The following is an 11,868-nucleotide window of genomic DNA, read 5'->3' as shown; positions in this document are numbered from 1 at the left end:
TGTACTGGTATCTTACAGAGCCACAGTTCAAAACACCCCTACGTAAAACTGCCACGTTACAGTGTCTGCATAATAGTGATGCTATGTATTGTTCTTCAGATATTGTTTACACTAGTTTCCTCATGTTTACTCAAATGAAGGTATGTTACACTTTAGGGCTTGCTAAGGTAAACGTTCATTATCTTTCTCAGGGAACGTACAAAGAAGGTGTACATGATATTTGGCCGAAGACCAGCTTGGCAAGTGTTTGAAGTTCTTTCCGACATGGGCGTGGACTATGTTGTCCTAGAAGAGGCCTGGTGTTTACCAAAAAGCAGGTTGGTTAAATTTTTTGTATTGTATGAAAGCTGTTACTAGTACAAGATATTTGTTCCACAGTAGTAAATATCAAAACCTTGATGGAACTACGCAGTAGCAGGAAAGAAAATTATTCTTAAACATATTTTCAGTTTTTCTAAGTTTCGTATGTCATTCCAGGGAAGAAAATGGATACTGCTTTCCATTAACTTAATTGCTTGTTGGGCATAACATCTTATTTCTTGAAAAACTACAAACTATTAAAACTAAATTATTATACTTCAGTACGTAATTTTTCACTAAAATAATTAAAAGTGTTGATGCCACATTAAAGTTCAGTTTCCCCACATTCAATACATGCAACTCTCACTACAATGCCATTACTAACACAGTAAGTTGTGCTTTTCTCAATTTAGAATCATGTCATGCTGATAGCATAAATTTGCTTATTTATTTCTTCTTGTGTGATGAAGGGACCATAATTTGTTCATGTGTGTGGTTGCCTAAATTTAATTATAGCTTTGACTTGGTTTTTGGTTTACTGATGCACTTCCTAGTGAATGAACAACTTGAGGAATGAAGGTATTTGTGTTAATACTGTAAAATTAATTGAGCAGACTAATACGAAAGACAATTTTCCTGTCAGTTGCTAATGTTTTCTTGGAAAATAATATTTTTTAAATGATTTAAAATATCAGAGCATTGTCAAAATCAAATAATAGTGTTGTTATTTCATTGATTCTATTTGTCCTTCTCCCTGCCATGTTACTGATATAGATTTTCAAGCAATGGAAAGTCCAGGGTGGAATAACAGCAATATGAACAGTAACTCTTTGTGTGTGTGTGTGTGTGTGTGTGTGTGTGTGTGTGTGTGTGTTGAGTAGTTCTGTAATTCATATTTCTTAATTCTATAACTCTTGTTTTCCATCTTGATGAGGGTCTAATTAGAGTACACACTCCGTGGAAATGAAAACAGTTGTTGATGAGGTTTTCATTATGGATGTTATCTTTTTGAGTGTAGAATTTAGACATTTCAAGTGCATTTATCTCAAAATATTTTGTAAGGATCATTGATAACCAAACAACTGAGTGGCTGTGGACCTCCTTCACCAGGCTATTCATTTGGTTTCTTTTTTCTCACCCAGTATTGTTATTTCTGATTTTGCAAGTGTAAATTTACTTTTAGCTTTACAGGTTTTGAAATCCAACCTGTTACTATCACTGGACATTGATTTCCCTCTAATTCTACATTGCAATCTGTGCCCTGGTATCCTGGGTGATTTTACTACTTGGTCTTGTTGTCCATTCTTGCAAGTGGTTATTTCATTGGGATTCTAGTCAGTACCACACTTATTGTTAGAAGCAACTGTCACAGACATAAAGACAAATCCTTCTCTTCTCCCTAAACACAGTATGACATTCATCACTGCAGTTGTGTAATTCAGAACACTCTAGCTCATAGCACATCCCTTCAAATGAACTATTCCTGGATGGTTCTAGCAGATGCTGTGCAAAATTGGTCATAATTTGTGTTCCTTATGCATGTAGGCAACAACAGTTGTTCATCAGATACAGCACTTAAGACCTCAGTCTACATCTTGCTGCCACCTGGAAGCAGTCTGATGAACACCTGCACCTTCCTTAAGCTACCGGCATGAACACTGATACATGGCTGGCACCTCACACACAACCACCACACTATGTATTCAGTGAAATTGTACCCACCAGCACCAATCTGGCATGTTTACTTTTTTTATCCCAGTATGTTATGTGTAACAACAGATCACTCATTCATTAGCTCAGTTACAATGTTTTGTTTTCATGCTTAATACGTGTTGCTTACTCGAGCCCCAGCATGGCAATTTCAATAACAAACTTTACTGCCCCCTGGTCAAATCCCCATTCAAATGTGGTATGTCCACATCATGCGATCATGCGTTAAGAAGTATCATTTTGGACTCGTGCAGCATCCTCTGTTTGGTCATGGTAGTTAGTGTGATTAAGATATTAATGCTCTCCTATTATTCCTTTATAATTTGCATGTGTCAGTGAATTTGTACCTCCTTGATGATACATTTAAAAGAATTATGCAGATTGCTCTTTCTTTTGCAAACCAATTTTGGTGCTGATGTTATCTTCCTTTTTCATTGCCAGCAGTAGCATCCATGTTTTCTAATACAGTGAAGCTTTCTGCTAGTTTTTACTTCACTAATAGATTGTCAGTATGTTCTGATGTACATTTTTCTTGCTGATGTTCATAATCTGTCATTGGTATCAAAACTAAGGTACTGTGGAGACAATAGTCATCGCACTGATTGACATTCAGTGTTTGGAAATGGTCATTTTTGAGACGTAAATTGCAGCAGCCACTCGCCTTTGTTTCTTCATAAGGGACCAAATACGTGATAATTTAGAAACTACACTCCTGGAAATGGAAAAAAGAACACATTGACACCGGTGTGTCAGACCCACCATACTTGCTCCGGACACTGCGAGAGGGCTGTACAAGCAATGATCACACGCACGGCACAGCGGACACACCAGGAACCGCGGTGTTGGCCGTCGAATGGCGCAAGCTGCGCAGCATTTGTGCACCGCCGCCGTCAGTGTCAGCCAGTTTGCCGTGGCATACGGAGCTCCATCGCAGTCTTTAACACTGGTAGCATGCCGCGACAGCGTGGACGTGAACCGTATGTGCAGTTGACGGACTTTGAGCGAGGGCGTATAGTGGGCATGCGGGAGGCCGGGTGGACGTACCGCCGAATTGCTCAACACGTGGGGCGTGAGGTCTCCACAGTACATCGATGTTGTCGCCAGTGGTCGGCGGAAGGTGCACGTGCCCGTCGACCTGGGACCGGACCGCAGCGACGCACGGATGCACGCCAAGACCGTAGGATCCTACGCAGTGCCGTAGGGGACCGCACCGCCACTTCCCAGCAAATCAGGGACATTGTTGCTCCTGGGGTATCGGCGAGGACCATTCGCAACCGTCTCCATGAAGCTGGGCTACGGTCCCGCACACCGTTAGGCCGTCTTCCGCTCACGCCCCAACATCGTGCAGCCCGCCTCCAGTGGTGTCGCGACAGGCGTGAATGGAGGGACGAATGGAGACGTGTCGTCTTCAGCGATGAGAGTCGCTTCTGCCTTGGTGCCAATGATGGTCGTATGCGTGTTTGGCGCCCTGCAGGTGAGCGCCACTATCAGGACTGCATACGTCCGAGGCACACAGGGCCAACACCCGGCATCATGGTGTGGGGAGCGATCTCCTACACTGGCCGTACACCACTGGTGATCGTCGAGGGGACACTGAATAGTGCACGGTACATCCAAACCGTCATCGAACCCATCGTTCTACCATTCCTAGACCGGCAAGGGAACTTGCTGTTCCAACAGGACAATGCACGTCCGCATGTATCCCGTGCCACCCAACGTGCTCTAGAAGGTGTAAGTCAACTACCCTGGCCAGCAAGATCTCCGGATCTGTCCCCCATTGAGCATGTTTGGGACTGGATGAAGCGTCGTCTCATGCGGTCTGCACATCCAGCACGAACGCTGGTCCAACTGAGGCGCCAGCTGGAAATGGCATGGCAAGCCGTTCCACAGGGCTACATCCAGCATCTCTACGATCGTCTCCATGGGAGAATAGCAGCCTGCATTGCTGCGAAAGGTGGATATACACTGTACTAGTGCCGACATTGTGCATGCTCTGTTGCCTGTGTCTATGTGCCTGTGGTTCTGTCAGTGTGATCATGTGATGTGTCTGACCCCAGGAATGTGTCAATAAAGTTTCCCCTTCCTGGGACAATGAATTCACGGTGTTCTTATTTCAATTTCCAGGAGTGTATTTCAGATGTAATTTCTGTATTAATTACCACTGACAGAGATTATTTATTGTGCTATTAAATTTGTAGAAAACATACCAACAGAGATACATTTGCCAAACTTTTCAGACATCTGGTATTATTGCACTTATGTTGTAGTGTTCTGACATTTGCTTATTAGTATTCTTTCTGTTACCAGGGCAGGATGCAGCATCCTAGAAATTTGGGATACAGTGGAGGAGAAATTGCCTTGGAATCCTGTTTGCCCAAAATTGTTTCATGGGGATCCAGACCCATTTGAGAGAGTATTCTCAAATGGCATGTATGTAGTCCTAAAAATACATCAGCGGGATCAGACACCACCTAGCTATGTTGAACTGGTGCCCCCAATGGAATATATCATGTAGACACCCACGAATGAACTGAAAATGAATACCAAAGAAGAGAAAGATTAAGTGTTGTATATGATTATAGTAAAGTTTTTTAATATTTTATGTGACTTAGCAAGTGAACTGTGTTTTTTTTTTTTGTTTTGTTTTGTACTGTTGAATTTTATATTAAAATTTGACTGGTTCATAATGAATGGTGGCACATGAATTCTATTTTGGCATGGCAGCTATTCTCCTAAATAACCCACTTTCTCCCCCCCCCCCCCCTCACCTCCCCCCCCCTCTCAGTCTGCGTGTGTGTGTGTGTATGTGTGTGTGTGTGTGTGTGTGTGTGTGTGACTTACACATACCAGTTGTGTAAGAACTTTTGTGCTATTTTTACTATAAACAAGTTGCTGTTAGATAAACATTTTTGGTGCTCTGCTAGATGTGTATGAACCTAGTGTTGCATATGCTGAAAATAACAACATATCAGTGTGGGCATTTGGAAACAACATTGACATAGGAAATACAGGGTGGTGCATGAAAAACGCCCTGAGTACAGAGTGCTTGCCAGTTACACATGAATTGTAGCCTATTATGAGCAGATACAAGAAAAAATAGATGAACATGTAATTATCAAGTAACAATTAAATAACAAATAACCTAATGCTGTTGTATCTGCTCACGGCGGGCAACAGTTCACGCGTAAGTGGTGAGCAGCCTGTACTTAGGCCAGTTTTTTGTGCACCACCCTGTACTAACGACCCACCATATCTTTACACAGGTGGCAACAAGTATCTACAGGGTAGCAGTAATAAATTATCTATAAAAACCATCCTTCATATCAGTCTGTCTGTCAGTGAAAACTGTATCAAAATCAGTGCAATTGTTCCTAATATTAGCCTTCACATGCAGCCAGAAACATGCAGCTGGAGCCTTTAATTTATAATAAGTAGTGAAGTGGCATTTCAGGATGTTGTTGGTGGGAAGTATTTCTGGTTTCAAAGAACCTAGAAATCTTGCCTGAATACACTCTGTAGCAGAAATTTGTATATCGGAAAGCTTCCAACCAAATGTGTTCTGTATGGATTAATTGACCATGATATCCATCAGACTGCACATGTCCCAAATTCTTTAGTCCATTATTAATTCATTGTGAATAAAACTAGTCAAAAAATAAGAGCAGATAGTGGAATGAACGAGGAGGGAACACTATGAGCAGTTGGCTTTTATATTAGTGATAGAAGGAAATTAGGGAAAGAAACAAGTGTTAACTGGAAGAGACATAAAAGTGGTGAAAAAACAAGGAAGAGGCTATGACAGGTAAACATGGATAAACAAACTGTAAGAAATTAACATTATGAGAAGGTAAGTAATGGAATCACAGTGCTGTCGAAAAAGTTCTCAGTTGCAGAGATATAAGTCAGTGAAAGCCATACATCAGAATACTGTAAACTGCATCCCTACATATTCTGCCTTTCACATTCCTATTTACACGTAGAACTTATATGATCACCATAAATATTTCAATAAGTCAATATACAGTATGTTCAAAACCTGTAGGGTCAAAATTCTACATGTAGAAGACAAGCATAAACTGAGTATTTTGAGAGAATGAACGAATACCTTGAAATGAAGGCTTCAGACAATACAGTATTTCAAATTGGCAAGGTGAACTGATTATGTGGTCAGGGTGGCAACACCATCATGTTTACATCTGAGAAGCAGGGAGGGAAGACAGTATCAACATACATTTCAGTAATCTTACAGGTGGAGTGCGACCACATTGTATGTACCACTGAATGAAATGCCCATTTAGAACAGATAAAGGACATACAGTATATATTACTCTGACTGCTCATGACACTTCCCGGGGAGTATCCATAAAACTACCTTCCCCTGTGATGTTGCTTCTTTCCAATGGTCTGTATGTTGATTCATTGTCCTGTTTCAGTCACTGATGATAATGCCAACTCTTTGTTAGAATCTATGCCACTTATTTTTTTGCGTTTTCAGTTTTCTCATCTGTCAATGCATTTCTCTTCCCCTAATCATCACACGCCTTTCTTTGCATGCTACACAGACTTTCTGGTTTTCTAATGTCATAGCACTAAAACCTGATGTCACAGCAATAAAAGGTCGCAGTTTTGATTCCCACTGACCACCTTAATTTTTTCTGTCGTGGAAAGGTCTGAAAGGAGGTTCTCTCAGCCTTGTGAGACCAACTGAAAAGCTGCTCGAATATAAAAGCAGCAAAACTGACGTGCAAGTCACCAAGGTAGCAGTTTACTCTAAAGGCTTGTACCACACTAGATAACAATACATGACATTAATTTATTAGTAACAAATGCATCGGCCTTTATTTTTTGGGGGTTAGAGAGTGAAATGCTTGATTAATTATGCTTACAGATCTTAACTCTTTGCAAGAGTCCAGATCAGTTCTATAAGATTTAGGTCGAGACGATATAGGGGAAGCAGGAAGGGAACCATTTACTTGCAAAATTTTGTCAGTCGTATAAATAGGAGAGGGTTTGTACTCCTTCATTAACTGATTGGCGACTCCATACAGTGCTGTGTGCACAACGACCATTGGATTAATAAAATTAGAAGGAAGGTTAGCGTTAGCCGTAATTTTGAGTTATTGTGATCATTTCATAGCTTCTGTTACTGCTAATAACTAGACACCAGTACCTATGAGCTTTAATTTGTATGCTAAAGCACTGAAGATGATCATTATGTGATAGAAAATCGATTTTGCTGTTAATAAATCATCAAAATTATGGCCATTGCTGACCTTCCTTCTAATTTTATTATTCCTTCATTAATGTCAAACATTTAGTTTTCCTTGTTGCTATGTATCTTTAACTTTTTTCTCTCCATTTGTACATGATAGCCTGCCATTTTCCTGTTATAGCTATGGAGGAGAACAGAATATGAAACAAAACTCTGCAGTCACAACAATGAAAAGTTGACTGGCACTGTTGTTTGACAATACTCTATGCAACATTTAATCACAATAGCATGTATGAATCTACAGTTCATCTAACTAAGCTACTCAGCACTTTAATTCCAATGCTTCATTTTCTGTAAAAAACGTAATGTACTATGCTTTTTATGCCAGAATGTTCTTTCATGAGAAAAGCTGTGTATTGCACATAATAATGCAGAAATTGCTATCTAATAACACATTTATCCATATCATCAATGAAATATTTATTGTTTGCATTTTACTTACACTGCTCTGGCCCGGAGATCTGTCTCCTGCTCCACTCAGTAGCATGTCTCTCCTCTCATAATTTGCATACCATTGAGTTACTTAACTTTTGCTTGTTAACATTATTTGCTTACACATTCTGTCTCCATGTCTGTCAGCACTACAACAACTTTCTCTTTCTCACCAAAAGTAATAACATGAACCGTATGTTGTCACAGCTTCCTGTGAAGGTGTTTTCCACTATCACTTTTTGGGCTAGCACCCCTAGGTAAAAATATGCACTACATTGAACTGGAATGTGACTGTACCTCATGACCTCATCACATGATCACATGGTTAGAAAACCACTTTGCCTTGTCGAGTAATGTGCAGATTGTTTGTAAACTTCTAATGTTTCATAAGAAACAATGGCCTATCACATTAATGTTAATAGCACTACATTAATTTTCAGCTCATGAATTCATGTCAAAAATAGAGCATAACTCATTACTGGAACATTTAATATATGCAGTAGAATATAGTGTACAGAAAGCTGAACAAATAGCAGAGAAAAATTTTGCAGCAGACGTAATCCTAATTGTAAGAATTTTATCACTGTGGATAGAAATTTGAAAGAAATTCAGTCACTCAAGCCACAGAGAAGGAATTGGCTGCACAGTAAAATTTGAGGAAGTGATGGATCACATGGGAGTTGATTCATCAGTAAGCACCTGTCAACTTTCCTGCGAAATGCAATTTAAAAAAAAAATAGTCTGGAGAGTAAAGATGGAGCTCAAATTACATTGCTGTCATAGACAGTGTGTGCAAACAGTGGTGCCAAACGATTGTGAATTCAGAGCTCAGTTCTATCAATTTATTATTAAGCAAAATACAGCTGTAATTTTACAAGATTACCTTACAGGATCTCATTTACTTACAACCAGTTTGGATGTTGCACTTTACCTGATGTTAGTTCTAGATGTGCTGCCACAATTATTGGAGACTGTAGCTATTAGTGTCTGTGAGAGGATATGGTTTCAACATATAATGGTGCATCATCTCATTTCAGTATTAGTGCCATGGGTACCTGAACAAGATATACTCTCATTATAGGATTAGAAGCGGAGGTCCTGTGGCCCGAGCGATTGCCAGATTTCTTTTGTATACATTTTTCCCTCAAGGGTTACGTAAAGTTGTCAGTAAATGGAACCCAAATGGAAAGTGAAAGTGAAGTGGTTGATAGGGTGCTAACTGCATGTCTCATTGTATAACAAACAAGGATATTTGAGAGACTGTGGCAAAACTTTGTGCCGTTTAACACATGCATTGAGATTATCAATCACCAATTTGCACAGCTGCTATGAGCTTAATTTACTATTTTACGGTATAAATTGTTTATGCTGAGAAAAAACCCTAAGTATTCATTTATGACCATTACTTCCTTAACTCAAAATACTGATCTAGGCCCCTCTCCCATCTGTATAATTTTGGCCTTAAGGCTACAGGCACATGTGTGATTTTTCCATTGGGATTCAAGCTGGAAAAAATGCAGCAGGATTTCAGCACACACACAGCCACACACAGGTGGAAAAAACTGCTGGGCATTGGCAGTGAGAGTGCCAAGTACGTACACATGAGAAAAAACGTGTCAATACCAGCAATGGACACTGTTTTATTGAGTAGCAATTCAGTTTTCGCACTGTCTATTACATGCTGATTGTCCTTGAAGTCGAAGACAGCAGAGGAAATAGTTAATCCGCCCTATCCTAATGGTAAGTCAATAAAGGGAAAGTTTGTTCTTCTACATTAGGAACTGAAGAAGTATCCCAATTTATTTTTTTAGTAGCATCGAATGTCTGTTAATTCATACTAAAGACTTATCTATAATACAAATAGAGGCATCAGGAAATTTTTTTCTTGATTGTACTCTTAGGTGTGGCAGATGGGAGGCTATGGCCATGAAGGAGATTCAAATTTGTTCAAAGCAACTAATCTGGAGTAAAAATTTACACACACACATTAAATTTGTCTTAATTGAAACCTTTTGAAAACTATCCTACCCACATACCCCTTTCACATGTATTTGTGGTTGATGAGTCATTTACTCTATATGAAAATATCTTAAATCAATTTCCAGAAAAAAAACCTTAATGCCTAAGGTAAAAAAATAAAGACTATCAAGAGAAAGACATTTTGTACATATGGCATTTTAGCTTGTAAAGGGTGGATTCTGCACTGGCTGATAGATGTGAGTTTTGAATCTGTTGGCATAATTATAACATGTTGTGTATTGCACAATTATGTGAGGACTGTTGACAGTTACAACTTTGAGGAGAAAGTGACATGTCCATGACAAGTATGTCTGCATGCAGAACTAGAGGCAACACAAGTGAAAAATTTGTCAGGGACCAATCTGCAGACTTTTTATGTTCTATTCATGGATCAGTGCCTTGGCTAAACTGCCTTAAGGAATTAATCTTAATTCACTACCCTAACGGAAATATGAACAACAGCTTCCTTATAAATTTAGGTGAAATAAAAAATAAAACATTTTTATAGTTTTTGTATCTATCAGCTTTATTCCTTTCTTCCTGTACCATTTTCTCCCACCCTCCCCCAATAAGTGCTATGGTAATTACTAGCCACAACTCTGCCTCCATGCTCCTGTTTTTATGGTCTAGACTCATATTGTAAATACATAGGTATTTTTGTACCTCTAGAATTAACAGCTCACTGTTCACGTAATGTTACACATGAACACTGAAAGCTTTTGGTCAGGAGTGTGTGACTGGCAGGACACCACATGAAAAAACTGCTCATGTGGACACTCGAGCAGAGCATGCGGAGAAATAGGCCAGGTTGCAGTCTGCTGTGTATGACCTTGAAGATGTGCTCCGCATGTGCAGCAGCTGTGTGAGGATGTAGTTAGTTAGATGTATAAGGAATCAGTTGGCACATTTAGAGTGTTCAGGATGAGGGGAGAGGTAGTGTTCAATTGTGGAAAGGCTATGGGCATGGAGGATGTTGGTGTACAAGAAGCTTGCATCAACAGTGACAAGTGGGTCTCTAGTTGGCAATGTGAAGAAAGTAGCTTGTGTCTTTAATATGGAAAGTTAGGCTGGGGGTATTTGGTTGGAGGTGTTGGTCAACAAGAGCCAAGATTCTCTCAGTGAGCTCACAGTAACCAGCTACAACAAGCCTCTAGGACTGTCTGGTTTATAGATTTTGGGAAGCATGCAGAAGGTGGGTGTGAAGGGGGTTATTAGGATGAGGAGAGAGATATATCAGGTGAGACATTCTAGAATCAGGCTAAGGATGTGAGTAAGGATTGAAGGTCATGCTGGACTTCTGGTATGGGGTCACTATAGCTGGGATCATAGGTGCAGTAATCAGACAGTTGGCAAGTGCCTTCTGTCAGGTAATCATTGCTTTTCATAACAGAGGTGGAGCCTTTAACTATAGGCAGAATGATTAAACCCTAAAGTTGTGGATGGTTGTTCTTTCTTCCCTTGAGAGGTTTGTGTTCCTGATTCCTGGGAAAGGAGGGTGAGACCCAGTTGGAGGTAAAGAATTCCTGAAGGTGATCATGGGGTGGTTAGGTGGGAGTGGAGGAAGGTCACAGATAGATGATGGTATGAAGTGGGAGAGGCAAAGTTCAATGTTGGGATTTGTTTGGAGATATTGGTGGCAAAAAAGTGTTTCTACAGTATGAATTGATAGAGCGAGAGAAGGTATTTGATGAGTCCAGCATGATTGAACTTCGCTGTAGGGTTAGGTGAGACCTTTGGATAAGACTGAAATTTTTGTATGATTGAGGTTTTGGGCGATAGGTCAACAAAAGTGTTTTGATTTTGTTTAGGTTCTGGCTTTTGAGGAATGTTGGGAGTTTTGCGCACATAGCAGACACAAAAAGTCAGCAAGGAGGGGTTTGGGTGCTGTGAGGGGTTGACAAGGGCATTCAGTGGGGTATAGGATACGTATCGATGGGTAGTGGCACTCCAAGGTAGGAGTAAAATGTCAATAAATTGGAAAACTTTTGGAGATGATGTTTGTAGTGCACTTCCAGGTGTTAGAGAACATGGGTTTCAAGTGATGAGAAAAGGTGTATATAGTTGGGGTTGTGCAGTAACAGTGAATGAGGGATATGGATTGGTAGAATCTGAAGGCTCAGGAAGCATTTAAGGAG

The 11,868-nt window shown here is 40.1% G+C and overlaps 1 protein-coding gene across 1 annotated transcript in view; it reads left to right on the top strand.

Annotated features, from left to right (window-relative positions):
• Positions 1–4,625, top strand: part of LOC124555372 (probable C-mannosyltransferase DPY19L1) — a 222,190-nt gene extending 217,565 nt beyond the window's left edge. The window contains exons 13-14 of the mRNA XM_047129261.1: positions 192–317; positions 4,318–4,625. Coding sequence (XP_046985217.1) covers positions 192–317; positions 4,318–4,525 — 334 coding nt within the window. The 3' untranslated portion in view covers positions 4,526–4,625. The remainder of the gene's footprint in view (positions 1–191; positions 318–4,317) is intronic.
• Positions 4,626–11,868: the final 7,243 nt, after the last annotated feature.

Source organism: Schistocerca americana, chromosome X, assembly GCF_021461395.2.
Source record: "Schistocerca americana isolate TAMUIC-IGC-003095 chromosome X, iqSchAmer2.1, whole genome shotgun sequence".
NCBI lineage: Eukaryota > Metazoa > Arthropoda > Insecta > Orthoptera > Acrididae > Schistocerca > Schistocerca americana.
Note: the sequence above shows the minus strand (reverse complement) of the source record. Positions and strands in the feature narration are given on the sequence as shown.